General features: G+C 39.9%; 1 protein-coding gene across 1 annotated transcript in view; it reads left to right on the plus strand.

The window, feature by feature from the left end:
* LNX2 (ligand of numb-protein X 2) overlaps positions 1-21,630 on the plus strand; it is an 89,661-nt gene extending 68,031 nt beyond the window's left edge. The window contains exons 7-10 of the mRNA XM_027557527.1: positions 476-653; positions 6,156-6,387; positions 17,598-17,756; positions 19,431-21,630. Of these exons, the coding sequence (XP_027413328.1) occupies positions 476-653; positions 6,156-6,387; positions 17,598-17,756; positions 19,431-19,566 (705 nt within the window). The 3' untranslated portion in view covers positions 19,567-21,630. The remainder of the gene's footprint in view (positions 1-475; positions 654-6,155; positions 6,388-17,597; positions 17,757-19,430) is intronic.
* Positions 21,631-22,041: the final 411 nt, after the last annotated feature.

Below are 22,041 nucleotides of genomic sequence, written 5' to 3' on the forward strand. Positions count from 1 at the left end.
AATCAGAAGATAAGTATGTAGCTTTTTTGGTTTTGGCAGTTAGTAAAATCCACACTTTACTACTACTGTCAACTTTTCTCTCAAAGAATATAAGAGAAAAATGGAAGTAAAATTAATTGGCTTCTCTTCAGGATCTTAAAATTCAAGTGCATTATTTACTTTTGTAGATTGATCCGACCTGGGAGCTCATGGTAACTATATATAAATGATGACCTTGTTTTACTTGGACTTGCCTGTGTCAGCAGCCCTGAGTGTTTCAGTTCCATGTACAGTCATGTGAAGAGACAGTAGTCCAGAGTTTGCCATTGTGATCCACAGGGTTCCTGTGCCTGTGAAGAACAGTGTATTAAATTTCAATGCTATAGTGATTTTTTTTAATGTCTTTATAATTGCCACATAAATTTTTACTTCAGCTGTCTTTACTTTGCCTATATATATTATTTATTATCCAGTAAGTTTTTCCTCTCACATTTAGGATCTTGCCCAGTGTGTAACATGCCAAGAAAAACACATTACTATAAAGAAAGAACCACATGAGTCCCTTGGAATGACAGTAGCTGGAGGCCGAGGAAGTAAGAGTGGGGAACTGCCCATCTTTGTGACCAGTGTGCCACCTCATGGCTGCCTTGCACGTGATGGCAGAATCAAGAGAGGTAAGCTAGGGGCTTGGACAGTTTCACCACATCTCTCAAACTCAGCTTGCATTCTTACAAATAAAGTATATCTAACAAAGGTTTCTGTTAAGCATAGCTTCTTAAAATATCCCTTGCATCAAGAATCTCTGCCCTCCAGGATCTAATGCCTGATGATCTGAGATGGAACTGATGTAATAATAGAAATAAAGTGCATAATAAATGTAATGTGCTTGAATCATCCCAAACCATCCCCCGCCCCCAATCCCAGTGGGAAAACTGTCTTGCGTGAAACTGGTCCCTGGTGCCAGAAAGACTGGGGACCACTGCTTTACGTATGGAAGCATAAGGCCTCTATAAGGTTAGAAAAATTCCTAATGTAAAGGGAAATTGCTGGAGCTTAATAATGGTTCTGTTACTTTCTAACTTTTACTTAGACTGTTGGGTTACTTTATGTTGGAAAAGATCCTCTAAGAGATTTATGTTCCCAGCATTATGGCAGACTAGATACTTGGAAAGATTATCTCTCTTGATTTTACTAACTGCCAGCAGAAATACGCTTGCTGACTATCAAAGTGTCTGAGTGGGAGGAAGCTCACAGAAGAGGTCGAGCAGAAGATAAACTTAATAAAAAGGTAGTGGTTTTAGGGATTAATTCATTCACAATTTCACAACCCCTATCAATACTACTAAAGAAGGAAATGGCAACCCACTCCAATATTCTTGCCTGGAAAATCCCATTGACAGAAGGAGCCTATAGTCCATGAGGGTCACAAGATTTCAACATGACTTAGCAACTAAACAACAGTCAATACTATATAATTTGTATGGGGGGTAGTAGTTGTAGAAATAGCATTCTCAATATATTTGGTTTGTTTCATATGGAAAAGTAAATCTTAAAAGCTATTTTCCAAAAGTGAAGTTGGAGCCCTACCTTACACCATATATAAAAATTAACTGATCCAAGACCTAAATGTAAGAGGTGAAACTTTTAGAAGAAAACCAAATGTAAATCCTGATGGCTTTGATTAGGCAGTAGATTAACAATGGTTATCTTAGATATGATACCAAAAACACAAGCAGTAAAAACAAAAACAGTAGAAAAGGTCAATGAAACTAAAAGCTTGTTCTTTGAAAATATGAACAAAATTGATAAACTTTTTTCCAGGCTCAGCAGGAAAAAATGGAGAGGGCCTAAATCAGTAAAATAAGAAATGAGAAAGAAGTTAACAGCCAACACCACAGATATACAAATACAAAGGACTTTAGAGACTACACTAGCAACTATAAGCCAATACGATGGACAGTCTAGGAGAAATGGACAAATTTTTAAGAGAAGTACAATTTCCTAAGACTGAAACAGGATGATATAGAAAATATGAACAGACTGATTACAGGTACTGAAACAATGTCAGAAAAAAAACTCCCAATAAATAAGTCTGTTACCAAGTGACTTCATAGAATTCTGTCAAACATTTAGACAAGAGTTAGCACCTGTTCTTCAGAAATTATTACAAATAACTGCAGAGGAAGAAACACTCCCAAACTCAGTGTAGCCATTGTCACCCTGATACTAAAACCAGACAAAAATACCACAAAAAAATAAAAATTAAAGACCAGTACCACTAATGAACATAGACTCAGAAGTCCTCAAAAACATATTAGCAAATTGAACCCAACAATACATTTAAAGAATCATATACCATGATCAAGTGAGATTTATCCCAGGGGTACAAGGATTTTTCAATATCTGCAAATCAGGTTGATAAACATTAACAAATTGAAGGATAGAAACTATATGATTATTTCAGTAAATGTAGAATGAGCTTTTGACAAAATGCAACACCCATTTATGATTAAAAAAACTTTCCAGAAAATGAGCATAGAGGGAACCTACCTCAACATAATAAAGACCATGTGTGACAGACCCAGAGCTAACAAATTCAGTGGTGAAAAGCTGGAAGCATTCTGTCTAAAACTAGGAACAAGACATGGTTGTCCACTCTTACCATTTTTATTGAATATAGTTTTGAAAGTCCAGGCTACAACAGTCTGATAGAAGGACTCTAAATTGGAAAAAAAGTAAAACTGTCACTTTTTGCAGATGACATATTAATATTTAGAAAGTCCAAAACATGCTACCAGAAAACTACTGGAGTAGTTTTCAGTGAATTCAGTAAAGTAGCAGGATACAAAATTAGTGCACAGAAATCTGTTGCAATTCTATACACTAACAATGAAAGATAAAAAAAAGAGAAGGGAACAACCCCATTTACCATCACATCAAAAAGAATAAAATACCCAAGAATAAACCTACCTAACAAGTTTCCCTGGTAGCTCAGACAGTAAAGAATCTTCCTGCAATGCAGGAGGCCAGGATTCAATCCCTGTGTTGGGAATATCCCCTAGAAAAGGAAATGTCAACCCACTCCAGTATTCTTGCTTGGGAAATCACATGGACAGAGAAGGTTGGCACACTACAGTCCGTGGGATGATAAAGAGTCAGACACGACTGAGTGAATAACACTTTCACTGTTCAAGGAGTCAAAACACCTTGTTGATGCTGATGACAGAAATAAAAAATGAGACAGATAGAGAGATGGATACCATGTTCTTTGATTGGAAGAATCAGTATTGTCAAAAGGAGTTTGTTTATTTTCAGATTCAGTGCAATTCCTATCAGATTACCAATGGCATTTTTCACAGAACTAGAAAAAAAACTAAAAATTTGGAAACACAAAATATCTGAAATAGCTAAAGCAACCTTGAGAAAAAAGCAGAGCTGGAGGAATCAGGCTGCCTGAACTCAGACTATACTACAAAGGTACAGTAATCAAAACAGTATGACACTGGCACAGAAGAGAAATATATCAATGAAACAGGACAGCCCAGAAATAAATGCTATAGTCAATTAATTACACACCTATAGTCAGTTACAAAGGAGGGAAAAATATACACTGGAGAAAAGACAGTCTCATCAGTAAGTGGTACTTGGAAAACTGGACAGCTACATGTAAAAGAATGAATTGAGAACATTCTCTAACACCATATATAGAAATAAACTCAAAATGAGTTAAAGACTAAATGTAAGACTGGATACTATAAAAACTCCTAGAGGAAAACATAGGCAGAACACTGATGAAAACTGAAGCAATGTCTGGATCCATCTCCTGCAGTAATGGTAATAAAGACAATTGAGATCTAATTAAACTTAAAAGATTTGCACACCAAAGGAAACCATAAACGAAACAGAAAGACTACCTACAGAATGGGAGGAAATATTTGCAAACGATGCAGCCAACAAGGGGTTAATCTCCAAAATATACAAACAGCTCAGATATCAAAAACTAAACAACAAAACGATCAAAAAACAGGCAGATGATAATCTAAACATATTTCTCCAAAGAAGACATTAGATGACCAAAAGGCATGTGAAAAGATGCTCAAGATCTATGTATTTATATATATATATATATAAAACTGAATCACTGCTGTACACCTGAAACTAACATGACATTGTAAATCAACTAAAAATCTAAAACAGTAAACTGAACTTTATCAAAATCACAGATTTTTGTGCTGCAAAGGATACATCATTAAAGGGAAAAAACAACCCACAGAATCGGAGAAAATATCTATAAATTATGTATCTGATGAAGGGCTTGTATCTAGAGTACTTATAGAACCTTTATAACTCAATAATAAGAGATAAACCAATATTAAAATGGGTAAAGGATCTGAATAGTCATTACTCCCAAGAAAATACACAAATGGCCAATAATCATTTGAAAAGATGCTCAGTGACACTAGTTATTAGGGAAATGCAAATTCATCACTAGGATGAATATAGTTTAAAAAGACAATAACAAACATTGGCAAGGATGTAGAGAAACTGACTTATAATTTGCCAGCAAGACTACAGAATGGTACGATTGTTTTGTAAAACAGTTTAGCAGTTCTTTCAAAAGTTAAACAGTTCTCATATGACCCAGCAATTCCATTCCTAGAAAAATGAAAACATATGTTCACAAAAGACTTGTACATGAAGGTTTATAGCAGTACTTTCCATAATAGCCAAAAAGTAAAAACATCCCAAATGTCCATTTACTAGTGAATGGATGAAGAGAATGTGATTCATGCATACAATGGAATATTAATTAGCCATAAAAAAGAATGATGTATTCCCACATTCTACTGTACAGTAGAAATGAATCTTGGAAACATGCTAAGTAAAAGAAGCCAGTCACAAAAGACTACATGATTCCATATATATGAAATATCCAAATTATATTTATATGTCTATATATCTATCTTTAGAGATAGAAAATAGATTAGTAGTTGTTTAAGATTAGTGGTATAGGGTTTTGGAGGTGGTAATAAAAATGTTCTAAAAATGACATGTGATTGTTGTACATCTCTGACTATAAAACCATAAAATCACAGACTTTAATTGAATGGTATATGAATTATATCTTTATAAGGCTGTTTTTGTAAAGTTATTCATTCTGTTGTGGAATTTGAGGTAATTTTATTTATTTATATATATATATATTTAATTTTCTACAAAGAGAATGTTTGCTTTAATGAATTAGGAGAGGATTACTCTGGACTTTCTTAGTACAAATGTTTGTGCTTCTTATTAAAACTAATCCTTTCCTTCCTAACCTTTTATATAAGCTGCATTGCTCTTTTTCATTATATTACTCAGCCTAGCAACAGACACTGTTTTTCTTCCTCAAGCAGGACATGTTCGAATCATGAATTTCATTTGTGTTGGCCCAAGGATACCCTCTCTACATACTCTGATAGGTTTGCACTGTTTGAGCTATGTAGAGCTGTCTAGATGCATAAAACTGTATAAATATAAACTGCTGCCGCTGCTGCTGCTAAGTCACTTCAGTCGTGTCCGACTCTGTGTGACCCCATAGACGGCAGCCCACCAGGCTCCCCCGTCCCTGGGATTCTCCAGGCAAGAACACTGGAGTGGGTTGCCATTTCCTTCTCCAATACATGAAAGTGAAAAGTGAAAGGGAAGTCACTCAGTCGTGTCCGACTCTTCGCGATCCCATGGACTGCAGCCCACCAGGCTCCTCTGTCCATGGGATTTTCCAGGCAAGAGTACTGGAGTGGGGTGCCATCGCCTAGAATGTATTAAAAATCCATTTCTAAGGGCAAAAGATCAAATCATTTTCTTAATTGGAAGGAACTGTAGATAGAGAAATGACAGTGTCCAGGGCCTGTCCGCTGCTACACCAGCACTGACAATGTGAACCCGACTGAATCCCACAGCCACAACTTTTCCTGTATATTACTACATTTAAAAAAAAAAATTGAATTGTTTGGGAGTGTTCTCTGTGAACTGGATTTTTCCTCAGTATTCTAGAATTACAAAGAAGAGAAAAATGGTCTCTTATCTCATCAGAGATTTTGGACCTAACCTTTGTTGATTAGTTTACAGATAACAGGATTCATAGGGAAGTAACCACTTGGTAACTCATTTTCCTTGTTTCTTCATTTGAACAGGTGACATCTTGTTGAACATCAATGGCATTGATTTGACCAATTTAAGCCACAGTGAGGCTGTGGCAATGCTGAAAGCCAGTGCCACATCCCCCACAGTGGCCCTGAAAGCGCTGGAGGTGCAGGTGGTGGAGGAGGCTGCCCAGGGCCTGGACGAGCCACTCAGCGCCGTCAGCGAGAACGAGTACGACGCTAGCTGGTCCCCGTCGTGGGTCATGTGGCTCGGGCTGCCCAGGTGCTGAGGCTTTTCTGTTCTTTTATGGAAAATTGTCATTACAGCCTTTATCAGGGTGTAGCACAGCAAAGTTAATGAGGAAGGAAAGAGGCTTTAGTTAGATAAAAATAACAACCCACTCCAGTGTTCTTGTCTAGAGAATCCTGTGGACAGGGGAGCCTGGAGGGCTGCCATCTATGGGGTCTCACAGAGTCGGACATGACTGAAGTGACTTAGCATGCATGCATTGGAGAAGAAAATGGCAACCCACTCCAGTATTTTTGCCTGGAGAATCCCAGGGACGGAGGAGCCTGGTGGGCTGCCAGCTGTGGGGTCGCATGCATGCGTTGGAGAAGGAAATGGCAACCCACTCCAGTATTCTTGCCTGGAGAATCCCAGGGACAGAGGAGCCTGGTGGGCTGCCGTCTATGGGGTTGCAGAGTCAAACACGACTGAAGCGACTTAGCAGCAGCAGCAGCTACGACTTCAAATCAGGTCAGTTTTTCTTCGTGCTTTGTGACCCCATGGTTTGTAGACCAGGCTCCTCTGTCCATGGGATTTCCCAGGTAAGAATAATGGAGTGGGTTGCTATTTCCTTCTCCAGGGAAACTTCTCGACCCTGGGAACAAACCCATGTCTCCTGCATTGGTAGGCAGATTCTTTACCACTGAGCCACCTGGGAAGCCCCCAGTTTTTCTTAGATTATTAGAGTCAAAAAGGTAAATTTAACAATAAGAACTAAGCTGAAGAGATTTACATATGCTTATAAAAATGACCCCTACTAGAGGTTCCCACGTGGGCCGCCATGAGAGTGGGCATTCGGTCTCCTGCTGAGAAGACTGTCCTTTACCAGCCTTACTCTGACACTGCTGGGAGGTGCTGACACGTGCTACTAGAGGCTCCCACGTGGGCTGCCGTGAGAGTGGGCGTTCATTCTCCTTGCTCAGAAGACTATCCTTTACCTTCACTCTGACATATGCTGAGACTCAGGTGTAGTCTCCACTGGGAAAACCAGGTCAAAGTGTCTTCCTGTCCCAGAGCTGTTCTAAAAGCCCTTTCTTAATCCTTTTAACTCTTCCTTAAAAGGAATATAAAACTGAGTTTTTATTGGACATAGAGAGACTGTAGGCCAAGTCACTGATGTTCACGAGTACGTGCTCTTAACCCCTGTTAGAAAGAGGTCATGGCTTTTGACCGGCTGACCAGCCAGGACATTCTTCAGCTGGTTAGTATCTGGTCATGAGACGTTTGGGACCTCCAGACCATGGCTGTGTGGTTTGGTACTGAGGCAGGGAGGATGCCCATTATATTATCATCTTCTTTTCCAGCTCAGTTCAGATTCTTACTGTAGAGAAGAATACTGAAATTGAACTATGACAGAACATTCTTTTAACCCAGTGTGAAAATGATTGATTCTTTAAGTAGTAAGAATGTACCAGTTTCTGAGCCATCTGGTTTCATTTGGAATAAATTACTAATAGCATTTATATGGTGCTGTACGGTTTATAAAGTATTTTCACATAAAGAATAACAGAAAAAAGTAAGAACATTATTGAACTTAGTTAATTTAATTTGCTGACTTGTCCTCTTGGTTAAAAGGATAAGACGGGGAAAAGAAAGCCCAAAATTGTAATAGAATTACTGTCACGGGGACCTATAGGGCTTTTGTGGAGAAAGATTTTTTTTTTTTTACAACAGAGATGATTAACTGCTTCATAGGTTTATTTCAAGCACCAAAAGTGATCTTTCTGCCCATTAAAAAGTCAACATAGCTATAATGCTTTTCAGTTCCTACAGACATGCCATCTAAGTTGTGAGATGTTGGCCCTGAGAAGGAGCCTAACTGATTATAAACACTCATCCCAAAAGTCTTTGTGTGAAGTTGCGCCCTCACGCTGAGCAGTTCCACACAGGTACCTCTGCCTCTGGTCAGGACAGGACCAGTGAAGTCCTGAAGAAACACCCCTGCTACTTGTAGCTCCCCTTTTTCTGTTATCCCAGGCTAGTTTTGGGGTTAGCACTTCTTCCTGTGTTCAGAGCATTTTCTGATGTGCCAGGAACAGTAACAAAGATTTTAGGTGAGAAATACACAATATAGTACAAGGCAATAAACAGATTCAATGCAATGTCTATAAGTGGCATTTTTCACAGAACTAGAACAAAAAGTTTTAAAATTCGTATGGAAGCACAAAGGCCTCAAATAGCCAGAGCAATCCTGAGAACGAAAAACAGATAAGTGGTCAAGATGGTGGAGTAGAAGGACCTGAAGCTCAGTTTCTCCCACAAACATATCAAAAATGCATCTGCACATGGAATGAGTCTTACAGAGTGCCTGCTGGATGCTGGCAGACGACTTCAGAGAGCTGAAAGGACAAAGAGAATCTTGGGCTTCAGAAATGAGACCCGGGAGAGGACTGGGGTTGGCTGTGCAGAAACAGCCGGGGAGTGGTGGGCATCTGCTGCGACTACAGAGGGTGTACACGGAGGACGGCTGGCCACCCTTGAGACCAGGTGCCAGTGTCTGGGGATGTGCAAGGCAAGGGGCAGGACCCGCCGTTTTCCCCATATGCATACTCACAGAGGGCAGGACACAGCCTGCACAGGATCCAGGAGCCGCCATGAGCCACCACTGCTGCCTGCCCAGACACCAGGAGGGTCACAGTTGCTGCCGTCTCCTTCTCGGACTCCAGGTGTGGTCGCAAGACACCATCATGTGAGCCACCACCCGCCCAGATGCCAGAAACAGCCACAAACCACCATCGCTGCTCCCCTGGGACTCCAAGAGTGGTCTCGAGCTGCCTCCACACCCACCATGTGCTCTGGGGGTATGCCCAAACCACCCCTGCCACCAGAAACTCCAGGAGCAGGCCAGCCACTGCATCTGTACACACCCATCAAGGGGACATGACCGGCACACACTGAGGAGAGGCGGCAGGCATTCATGCTAAAGACAGCCCTCGCACCAAATATATTAAACCTTCACAAGTGACACAGGGATGCCCCTTCATATAAATAGCCCCCCAAGACCACAGTTTCTCCTAAACTCAGAATGAGAGAAATAGAAGTAAAATAAAGCAGAGGAACCATTTCCCGTTAAAAGGCCAAGCGAATTCCCCTGAAAGAACAAACAGTGAAAGACCTCTTCAGTCTTATAGACACCAGTTTTAAAAAGGAGATGATGAAAATATTGAAGGAATTAAGAAAGGCTATGGACAGAAATGCAGAGTAAAAATGAACTAGAAATATAAAGAAAAACCAAGAAAAATAAGAAAGCTCATTTGCAGAGACAAAAGCTGAGCTGAAGGCAATGAATAGCAGAATGAATAATGCAGAAGAATGAATAAATGGCCTGGAAGAATGAATAATGGAAATCACCCAGTCAGGACAGCAGAGAGCCAAGTTGGGGGGAGGGGGGCATGGAGTGAAAGCAATAAAGAGTGCCATGGGGTAATACAAAGTGTGCCAGTCTACTCATAGTAGGGACTCTGGTAGGGGAAGAAAGAAAATGAAATCAAAATGTATTTGAAGAAATTATGGCTGAAAATATCCCAAACCTAAAGAAGGAAATAGATACTCAGGTTCAGGGATCACAGAGGGTTGCAAACAGTCTAAACCCAAACAGACCTACACCAAGACGTAGTATAATACAAATGACAGAAGTTAAAGACTGGATCCTAAAGGCAGCAAGAGAAAAAGTTGATTACAAGGGAACCCCCACAAGGCTATCAACTGACTTCTCTGCAGGAATGGCAGCAGGCAAGGTAGTGGCAAGATAAATTCAAAAGTCCTGAAAAGAGAAAACTATACCACCCAGGATGCTCTCCCCAGGAAGATTATCATTTAGAACAGAGGGAGAGAAAAGGATTTCTCATACAAGCAAAAACTAAAGAATACGGCAATACTAAACATATCCGAAACTCCAATACTTTGGCCACCTGATGCAAAAAACTGACTCACTGGAAAAGACCCTGATGCTGGGAAAGATTGAATTCAGGAGGAGAAGGTGATGACAGAGGATGAGATGGTTGGATGGCATCACTGACTCGATGGACATGAGTTTGAGCAAGCTCCAGGAGTTGGTGATGGACAGGGAAGCCTAGCGTGCTACAGTCCATGGGGTTGCAAAGAGTTGGACACGACTGAGGGACTGAACTGAAAACATATCTGAAAGGAAAGATCGAAAGGTCTTCTCTAAATAGAAAAAAAAGGTAACAATCTACAGGGAAGAGAAAATCATAAGTGGAAAATAAATCACTTATATAAGCCAGTACACAGATTAACATATCATTGACCAGAGACATATGTTTTTAGAGAGTAATACAATTAATGTGCTCAGTTGTGTCCAACTTTCTGTGGCCTCTTGGACTGTAGCCTGCAAGGCTCCTCTGTCCATGGAATTTTCCAGGAAAATTTATTGGAGTGGGTTGCCATTCCTTCTCCAGGAGATCTTCCTGACCCAAGGATCGAACCCACTCCTCATGTCTCCTGAATTGGCAGGCAGATCCTTTCAAAACTGATGCATCACGAAATTTTGTGTTTCTAAAAGAACCCCCCTCAAAGATCCACTTTGTTTACTATCATGGAAGATAAAAGAACATATTCTAGAGGAAATACCACCCATAGGACAAAAAAAAAAAAAAAAAGCCACCAGAAAGTGTAGCGTCTGCTCTTCCAGGGAAAAGCACAGTGAAATACTATTTTTTGTAATAGATGTTGTGATCCCCTGAACAGAGGAATCCGCCACACTGCCTGCCATGCTTTAATGAAATACTAGAATGCTTTACAGTAGGACATGTACAAAGTTTCAAATAAATACATTAAGTGCAAAAAACGTTGCTGATACGATTTGAGTTTACTCAAATGCAGGTGTTTCAATATTCACTTACATAACAAATTGCCAGCACAGGTGTTAAATTTCTGCAAAGAACCCCCCCAGTCGAAAATATGTTAAAAAAAGAAATAAAAAATAATTCCATGAAAGTGATGACCACACTGAACAACAAAAGAATGAACACGAAGATATAAAAGAGGTCATCAAAATTATATAAAATGTGGGGGAGGAGAGTAATTAAATGTAGATTTTTTTCCCCTCTAAAGTGAATTTGAGGCTGTATGACTACCAGTCTAAGGCAAATAGATATAGGAAGTGGGTAACATACTTGAAAAAAGATAACCACAAATCAAAAATATAAAATAGATTGACAGAAACCAGAAAGAAGAGAATGTAAATATAATACAAAAGAAAATCAAACCACAAAAGGAAAAACAAAAAGAAAAAACAAGGGACAAAGAAGAAATATAAAATGAATGGGAAAACAAAGTTTAAGATGACAATAAATACATATATACTACAATAAATATTATGTCTACTACTGTGGACAAGAATCCCTTAGAAGAAATGGAGTAGCTGTCATAGTCAACAAAAGAGTCCAAAATGCAGTACTTGGGTGCAGTCTCAAAAATGACAGAATGATCTCTGCTCGTTTCCAAGGCAAACCATTCAGTATCACAGTAATCCCAGTCTGTGCACCAACCACTAATGTCAAAAAAGTTGAACTTGGACAGTTCTATAATGACCTTTTAGAACACCAAAAAAAAAAAAAATCAAAAACGATGTCCTTTTCATCATAGGAGATTGGAATGCAAAAGTTGGAAGTCAAGGGGTGCCTGGAGTAATAGGCAAGTTTGGCCTTGGAGTAAAAAATGAAGCAGGGCAAAGGCTAACAGAGTTTTGCCAAGAGAACGCACTGGTCATAGCAAACACCCTCTTCCATCTACACAAGAGATGACTGTACACATGGACATCACCAGATAGTCAATACCGAAATCAGATTGATTATATTCTTTGCAGCCAAAGGTGGAGACGCTCTGTAGAGTCAGCAAAAACAAGACCAGGAGCTTACTGTGGTTCAGATCATAAATTCCTTGTCGACAAATTCAGGTTTAATTTAAAGAAAGTAGGGAAAACCAATAGGCCATTCAGGGATGACCTAAATCAAATCCCTTATGATTATACAGTGGAAGTGACAAATAGATTCAAGGGATTAGATCTGATAGAGTGCCAGAAGAACTATGGACAGAGGTTCATAACATTGTACAGGAGGCAGTGATCAAAACCATTCCCAAGAAAAAGAAATGCAAAAAGCTAAAATGGTTGGTTGAGGAGGCCTTACAGATAGCTGAGAAAAGAAGAGAAGCGAAAGACAAAAGAGAAAAGTAAAGATATATCCATCTGAATGCAGAGTTCCAGAGAATAACGAGAGATAAGAAAATCTTCTTAAGTGAACTTTGCAAAGAAACAGAGAAAAACAATAGAAAGGGAAAGACTAGAGATCTCTTCAGGAAAATTGGAACTATCAAGGGAATATTTTGACCAAAGATGGGCACAATAAAGGACAGAAACGGTATGGACCTAACAGAAGCAGAAAATACTAAGAAGAGGTGGCAAGAATACATAGAGAACTGTACAAAAAATATCATAATGACCCAGATAACCATGATGGTGTGATCACTCACCTAGAACCAGACATCCTGGAGTATGAAGTCAAGTGGACCTTAGTAAGCATTACTAAGAACAAAGCTAGTGAAGGTGATGGAATTCTAGCTGAGCTATTTCAAATCCTGAAAGATGATGCTGTTAAAGTGCTGTGTTTAATATGCCAACAAATTTGGAAAACTCAGCAGTGACCACAGGACTGGAAAAGGTCAATTTTCATTCCAGTCCCAAAGAAGGGCAATGCCAAAGAATGTTCAAACTACCGCACAATTGTACTCATTTCACATGCTAGCAAAGTAATGCTCAAAATCCTTCAAGCTAGGCTTCAACAGTATGTGAACCGAGAACTTCATATGTACAAGCTGGATTTAGAAAGGCAGAGGAACTAGAGGTCAAATTGCCATCATTTGTTGGATTATAGAAAAAGCAAGGGGATTCCAGAAAAACATCTACTTCTGCTTCATTGACTGCACTAAAGCCTTTGTGTGGATCACAACAAACTGTAAAATTTCCAATGAGAGCCAACTCATTGGAAAAGGCCCTGATGCTGGGAAAGATTGAAGGCAGGAGGAGAAGCGGGCAACAGAGGATAAGATGGTTAGATAGCATCACTGATTCAATGGACATGAGTTTGAGCAAACTCCGGGAGATAGTGAAGGACAGGAAACCTGGCGCGTTGCAGTCCATGGCGTAGCAAAGAGTCAGACATGAGTGATCAATTTAACAACAAAATACATATCTTAGTAAATTACCTTTAACATCAGTGGACTAAATGCTCTAGTCAAACAGAGTGGCAGCTGGATAAAAAAAAAAACAAGAGGCTATAATATACTGCTTATAAGAGACCCACTTTAGGGCAGAGGACACACAGATTAAAAGTGAGGGGGTGGAAAAACATTTCATGCAACAAATCACAAGCAAGTGGGGGCTGTAGTACTCAGACAAAATAGACTTTAAAGGCTATAAAGAAAGATAGACGGACACTATATAATGATAAAAGCATCAATACAAGAACAGGATTTTATACTCATCAACATACATGCATCTAATACAGGAGCACCCAAATACAGAAAACAAATACCAGCAGACATAAAGGGAGAAAATGATGGGTATACAATAATAGTAGGAGACTTTGATACCCTAGTGATGTCAATGGACAGACCTTCTAGACAGAAAATCAGTAAGGCAACAGAAATCCTAAATGATACAACAAAACAGGCTTAATTTCTATTTTCAGGATATTACATTTAAAAAAAACCCACAATACACTTTCTTTTCATATGCACATGGCACATTCTCTAGGAATTAACCACATACAAGGGCACAAAATAAGCCTCAAGAAATTTAAGAGTATAGAAATTATATCAAGCATCTTTTCTGATCACAATGGTACAAAACTAGAAATTAACCACAGAAAAGAAGAAAAATCAATTACATGGAAACTAAACAACACGCTACTAAAAAATCAATGGGTCAACAAGGAAATCAAAGAGGAAGTTTTTTAAAATACCTTGACAAATGATAGAGAAAGCCAGTCATACAAAATCTGGGAATGCAGCAAAATTATAGGGAAGTTCAAAGCAATACAGACCTTCCTCAAGAAAACAAGAAAAATCTGAAATAACCTAACCTACCACTTGAAACGATTAGAAAAAGAACAAACAAAACCTAAAGTTAGCAGAAAGGAGGAAATAAAAGATCAGAGAGGAAATAAAATAGAGATTTTAAAAAAATCAGGAAAAAATCAACACCAAGAACTGGTTCTTTGAAAGGATAAACAAGATTGACAAATCTCTGGCCAGCCTCACCAGGAAGAAAAGAGAGAACCCAAATAAGCAAAATAAGAAATATAAAAGGAGACATAACAACCAATGCCACAGAAATACAAAAAAACATGAGAGAAATACAAAAAAACTATGAATAATTAAATACCAACAAATTTGACAATCTAGAAGAAACAGATAAGTTTCTATAAACATACAGCCCACCAAAATTGAATCAAGAAGAAATAGGTAATTTTAGATTACTAGAAGTGAAATAGAATCTGTAATTTTACTGTCTTAGACTTTTTACTTTATATTGGTGTATAGCCGATTGCGAATGCTGTGATGGCTTCAGGTGCACAGCGAAGTTACTCAGCCATATATATGCATGTATATGTTCTCCCTCAACTCTCCTCCCATCTACTCCCTACAAACAAAAGTCCAGGACCAGATGGCTTCACACCAAGTATACAAAGAAGAAATTAAACCATACCTTCTCAAACTCTTCCAAAACCCTGAAGAGGAAGGAACACTCCCAAAGACGTTCTGTGAGGTCACCATCACTCTGATACCAAAACCAAACAAATTGCCAAATTCGCTGGATCATAGAGAAAGCAAGGTAATTCCAGGGAAAGCCCTTGATGCTGGTAAAGACTGAGGGCAGAAGGAAAAGAGGGCCTCAGAGGATGAGATGGTTGCATGGCATCACCAATGCAACAGACATGAACTTGGGCAAACTTCAGAAGATGGTGAGGGTCAGGGAGGCCTGGCGTGCTGCGGTCCATGGGTCTCAAAAGTCGGACACAGCTGGGCAGCTGAACACCACCACCACCTGTGGCTGGCAATTTGTTATGTAAGTGAATATTGAAATGTCTCTGGTCAAATATACTTTTGCGTGACAAAAGACATATTAATACGTCTCTGGATTTTTTTTGGCTGTGTGGCACGTGTATTCCTATCCCCGGGTTCCAGCCTAGGTGGTCCAGGCTCTGTTCTAACAGGGCAAAAAAAAAAATACGTCTCTGGTCAATAATGTGTTTAAGTGGCCATACTACCCAAAGCAATCTACAGATTTAATGCTATCCCTATCAAATTACCCATGACATTTTTCATAGGATTAGAACAAATAATCCTAAAATTCATATAGAACCATAAAATACCAGAATTGCTAAAGCAATACTGAAGAAAAATAACAAGGCAGGAGGCATAGTCCTTCAGACATCAGACAATACTACAAAGCTGCAGTGCTCGAAACAGCATGGTAGTGGTACGAAAACAGACATGGGTCATGGAGCAGAACAGAGCCCAGAAATAAACCTGCACACCTACAACCAGGTAACCTCCGACCAAGGGGGTGAGAGTGTACAATGAGGAAGAGTCTCTTCAGCAAGTACTGTTGGGAAGGCTGGACAGCTGCATACAGATCAGTGAAGTTAGAACACATCCACTCACCAGACATAAAACAAACTCAAAATGGCTTGAAGACTTAAAACCGGACACCATAAAACTCAGAAGAGAACATAAGCAAAACACACTTTGACATAATCATACCAATGTTTTCTTAGGTCAGTCTCCCAAGGCAATAGGAATAAAAACAAAAATAAGTGGGGCCTAATCAAATTTACAAGCTTTTGGATAGCAAAGGAAGCCATAAACAAGACAACCTACAGAATGGGAGAAAATATTTGCAAACATGTGACCAACAAAGGTTTAATTTCTAAAATGTATTGATATAAGCAGCTTAAACACTGAAACAGCAGCAACAAAGAACAACCCAATCAAAAAATGGGCAGAAGATCTAAATAGACATTTCTCCAAAGAAGAAATACAGGTGGCCAGTAGGTACATGAAAAGGTGTTCAACATTACTAATTATTAGAGAAATGCAAATAAAGATACAGTGAGGTACCACCTCACAGAATGACCAGCATCAAACAGTCTACTAATAAATGCTGGAGAGTGTGTGGAGAGAAGGAAAGTTCCTACACTGTGGGGGGGGATATAAACTGCTACAACCCCTATGGAGAACAGTATGGAGGTTCCTCAAGAAATTAAAAACAGCTACCATGTGATCCAGCAATCCCACTAGGGGGATATATCCAAACAAAGCTATAATACAGAAAGATACACGCACTCCTGTGTTGACAACAGCACTTCTCACGATAGCCAAGACATGGAAGCAACTTAAATGTCCACTTACAGAGGAACGGATAATGAAATGTGGTACACAGTACAGTGGAATATTACTCACCATACAAAAAGAACAGAATGCCACTTGCTGAAACATGGACGGACCTAGAGATTATCATGAGTGAAGTCAGACTACGAGAAATATCACATAATGTCACTTACATGTGGAATCTAAAAAGAAAATGATACAGATGAGCTTATTTACAAGACAGACCCACAGACATTCAAAAATAAACTTACAGTTACCAAAGGGGAAACATAGCAACAAGGGATATTTAGCTGTATACCTAAAGCAACATTATAAATCAACTGTGGTGGTGTTTGGTCACTAAGTTGTGTCTGTCTCTTTGCGATCCCACCACGCTTGTGGTGTTACTACATCTCTGGTCGTTAATGTGTAAAAAGGCTTCCAGTAGAGAGGAGTCCCATGTGTTGGCCTGATGTTTTAGGACAGTACAGGTTGTTTTCGTTATTCTGAATCTTCTGCAGAAGATCAAACAATGCAAATAAGCAGGTGTGTGTACATGCCAGCACACACAGTGGAAGGGCCCCCGCCCCCACCCACCAGGGACAGCAGAGCTGTTGCCCCAGATGACAGCCCACTGGTGTCAGTGTTCTGTTAAATGCTGCTCATTGAGCTAAGAAACCAGAGCACATGTTCTAGCATGTTGTATGTTGCTCCCCATCCGTAATAGATGCACGGACCATGGTGTGGAGTTACAACAAAGATGAACAGGCTATAAAAAGCCCTCACACTAATTTTTCTTGGTCTCTTGTTGACAGTGCCCTTCATAGCTGCCATGACATAGTCTTACGAAGAAGCTACTTGGGAAGCTGGGGCTTTAGTATCGTCGGCGGATACGAAGAGAACCACACCAATCAGCCTTTTTTCATCAAAACCATCGTCCTGGGGACCCCTGCTTATTACGACGGAAGATTAAAGTGAGTCTTATTGTGCTTAATGATGTGGTTTGCATTTACTGTGATGGACACGGTCTAGACCAAGGTCAGCTCCCAAGTCCAGCCTGTTGTCCATCCTTGTACATAAAGTTTTATTGGAACATACCCACGTTCCCTCGTTTACCTATCTCCCCGGGCTGCTTCTGAGATGTGATGGCAGAGCCAAGTGGCCAGTCCCGAGACCAGTGACTCACAGAGCCCAGGATGGTAACCTACCATCTGGGCCTTTACAGAGACAGATCTGCCAGGCCTGATCTAGACTGAAGCATCTTGGTACCACAGGTCAGTGCCTGTTGTGAGATTAACAGTAACGCAGAGTCACGCGGACACATTGTGACCTGAAGCTTGCCCTGAGCACCTGAGTCCAGTCCTGTCATTAGGTGACTTTCTCTACAGCACTTATGTCAACATAACGCTCAATTCATGCAAGTCCACGTGGGAGGGATTTTGTTGCATTTTGTGTTAGATTCCTGGCAGCCAGCGTGGAGCCTTGCATTCGTAGTAGAGGTTTCATCAGTATTGATGGATGATGTGCGTGCCAGGCGCGGTGCTAGGTGCTGGCTATGGGCCCGCGAGGTAGGTGCTGCTGGTGTTACTATTTTATAAGCAAGACACTGAGGATTCGGGTTAAAAAAGCTGCACATAGTCAAATAGCTGGAAGTCGTTGACAGCAATTAATCTAGGAGTCTAGGCCATTCAGCCCCTGCCATTGTCACCACTGGGCAAAAAGTACCCTCTCAGCCTCCGTGCCGCCTTTCTCAGAGCTCAGGCACCATGAGAAGAAAGAGGCATTCCATCAGGAGATTATACAGACAGAGGAGACAGGTGACTGTAAGTTCTTGGGACCTAATTTTGGATGCAAGAAACAGTTCTTAAAAAGTGGATGCTGACATCCTAGTCAGAGTGCTGCACAAATCGGGGAGTTTACATTTTGCAAACAGAACAACAGCTCGAGAATATCGAGGAAAATGCATCAGGGTCAGTGTGCTCCAGACCCCACTATCACCTGGTAGAGATGGAAAAATCACTTCAGAGAAAAGAGTGGGAGGCGGGGATGAAATAACCGTTCTCTCAGCCAAGGGTTCAACCAGTCTGGGTCTCATGTAAATTTTAGACTAATTAACTTCCACTTCCTAAAAGAAGTTGAACTAGATCACAAGAAAGTAACATATTCATATTCAAAATAAAGACTAAAAATTATAAAAGATAGAAAGGCCTTCAGATTCACCATCCATTTGTGATAATTCAGCCGAAGGACAGTAAGCATCCTTGGCTGAAAGAGGTGTGGGTCTCATTTAATTGAAGCCTCGAATGAATGGGCTGTAAAAAATCAATGAAAATAGCAGCCCCCTCCAAATGTATCATGTGATATTTTTAAAGGAGGCAGCAGATGTATTCTCTTAACTATACATTGCTTAAGCTTCTGTGAAAATTACTCTGCTTTCCTTTGAAATCATCCACCAGTTACAGGAGAGGCTGGCATGGGGGTGTTGACAAGGGAAAGCCAACATAGGCTTAAAAATCACCCAGATATTTCTCAAAGAAAGTCATATAGCCTGATCATCGACAGTTAATGGGTAAGTGTGCCAAACAAATCTCAGGACAACATTTCTGATACCGTGAAAACACTGACTCTTTCTGTCTGTTGTTGTCCAGATGTGGAGACATGATCGTGGCTGTGAACGGCCTGTCAACCGTGGGCATGAGCCACTCGGCACTGGTCCCCATGCTGAAGGAGCAGAGAAACAAAGTCACGCTGACCGTCATCTGTTGGCCTGGCAGCCTGGTGTAGATTTTGAATTTGGTGTTAAGTCGAACAGCTTCCTTTTTTTTAGGTCTTGGAAAGAAACCCCTTTGGTTTTGTCAAGTTTCTGTTAGGGCCTGCTGACGCAGCTGGGACACACAGGGCCAAACCCACTAGGCTTGTCCTTTTGTTATTAATATTTAAATGCCTCCTCCCCTGAGTTTGTCACATTTCTCTCAGCTCAGAACCCGTCTTCCCCTAACCCTCGTGGGGTCACATTTTCAGAATCCAGGTTCTCAGTTGTCAGAATGTGAGCTGTAATAAAGAATGAAGTCTGCCCAAACTGTGAGCCAGCCGGCTGCCTCAGGTGGCTTCCAGTAGCTCTGTTTTCAGTCACTGAGTCATAAAATGAGTTTCATGTGCCCGAGACAGGCCAAGTGGGCTGTCACTTGGGTGGCCAGTGCCGTGAGTGGCCGCCTGCTCAGTGTGGAAAAGCCGCTCCCCATTTTCATCTGTGCCAACATTTCAAACGATACTGTTTAAAAGGTCATTTTTCTGGCTTATTTTGTATCTACTTTCATCTCAGTACTCATAGATGAAGACATAAGTCTGAGACTACTAAAGGCATTTTTTTAAAATAATGTACCATTATTAGAATACTGCAGAATAAAAGATATTATCCAATAAAAAAAGAATTTGGGAGGTAATTATAGTTTAGTGCTAGAGATGGTAAAAGCTGCATTTACTTGACAGTCTAAAAGATTTCATTTCCAAAGGAATGTTTTGTTATGTAGGAAAATTTTGAAGCAGTTTTTGCTAAAAATCATTTTCTAGAGTTTGTATTATACTTCTATCAGCAAACTTGGCTGGGAATGTTTTTGTGATTTATGCAATTAGATGATAAAAATAAAGGCATATTGCTATTAAATGCACACTCATATATCACAGCTAAGTAGAAGATAGGCCTTTTAAATTTTATTCTCTTGAGTGTTTTAGAAGCCCTTAATTTCCCCCATTATTGCTTTACTTATGTTATACACTTACTTGTTTCAGGAAAAAGTCTGAAAGATATTAATGTCTGAAACCACCTACTCCAGATTTTAAAAAAAACTTTTCAATCAGTCCTTGATCACTAGACTGTCTCATGTTTTCTGACATGTTTTTGAAAACTGACCAGCCCATTTTGTTTATCCTTTAATCATCACAGTTGTCCCCTGGAAGAACACATGGAGTGAATAAGAGGAAAGTCTCTACCTTATGGATATTATGCATACTTGAAAAGTTTCATTTATAAACCTAGTTCAGAATCTGAGCTAATTTACAAGTGCCCTCTGTAATAAATGGTGTTAATGATCAGAGAATGTATTTTAGAACACTACAGTATATTGTGAAGCATGACCATGTTACTTTAAAACCTAGCCATTGCATCATTTCTGTAGCGTGTCACAGATTATTCCAGTTAGTTTTTAAATTGTTTTTTTAAACATATCTCTTTACTAAATAAGAAATGGCAACAATGACTGTTATGACACTCTAAGGTCAATAGTTAACCAAGATAGAGTGGAATGCCCCTTGCAGTGTGTTACTATTCTATGGTGACTGGCTTCTGAAGCAGTCTGGTATTGTTACTTGTTACTCTAATTGACATGGAACAAGTTTTTTGTTTTTTTTTTCCCCTGTTCCCCAAACAGAATTTTGTAGCCCATTTTGCGATTTTTTAAAACATTTTAAAAGAATGTGTCATCCTTGGCGAGTGGCAGTCCATCAGCAAACATCCTGACCACCACTTTGTTATAAATAAAAGGCTTACAGCGGACCCAGGGGCGACTTTTTTCCAATATTATTTTACTGTGGAAATCTTGAAGTCAACTTAAGCTAATTTGGTTTTACTATGAAAGACCAGAGCTTTCGGTCAGAATGATGTTTGGTGATGGAAACTTGTTCATAATTTATTGTTACTGAAAAAAAATACTCAAATCCCCTCATCTCAAGTTAAATGTGTTGATTTGTTCTGTGCCTTCAGTTTACATTACTTCAGGATTTTTCAAATGTGTTTAAATAATAATGTGATAATCATTTAGGATGGAAATAAAAATCATCCTTTCCACAAGAGCAGCACTGTCTTTTCTTGCACCGCAGGTGCAGACTCGTGTGGTCCTTACTTTTGTTTGTGGCATTGTGTCACACTACAGCATCCCAAGCTCGATGCCTCGGGACCACACATCCGTCTTCTGATTGTCACTGCTGAAGGTGGAGCCCACTCGCTCCCTTCTGACTGTCGGGCTGTCAGCCTGTGCCAGACCTCTGGATGGCGGCCACTGAGCACCAGAAACGTGGCAGGTGCCACGTGCGGAAGTGCTAATACCCTGGATGTATTGTGTAATATAAAGTTATTAACCTCACCAACTTGTTATTTTTTGAATGTGGTTACTAGGAAAGTAAATCTCCAGGGTGGCTAACCTTGCATTTCTGTTGGATGCGATGCTGGTCTCCTCACCCCTTCCTCTCACAGCACCTCTCAGG

Source organism: Bos indicus x Bos taurus, chromosome 12 (genome assembly GCF_003369695.1).
Source record: "Bos indicus x Bos taurus breed Angus x Brahman F1 hybrid chromosome 12, Bos_hybrid_MaternalHap_v2.0, whole genome shotgun sequence".
Lineage (NCBI taxonomy): Eukaryota > Metazoa > Chordata > Mammalia > Artiodactyla > Bovidae > Bos > Bos indicus x Bos taurus.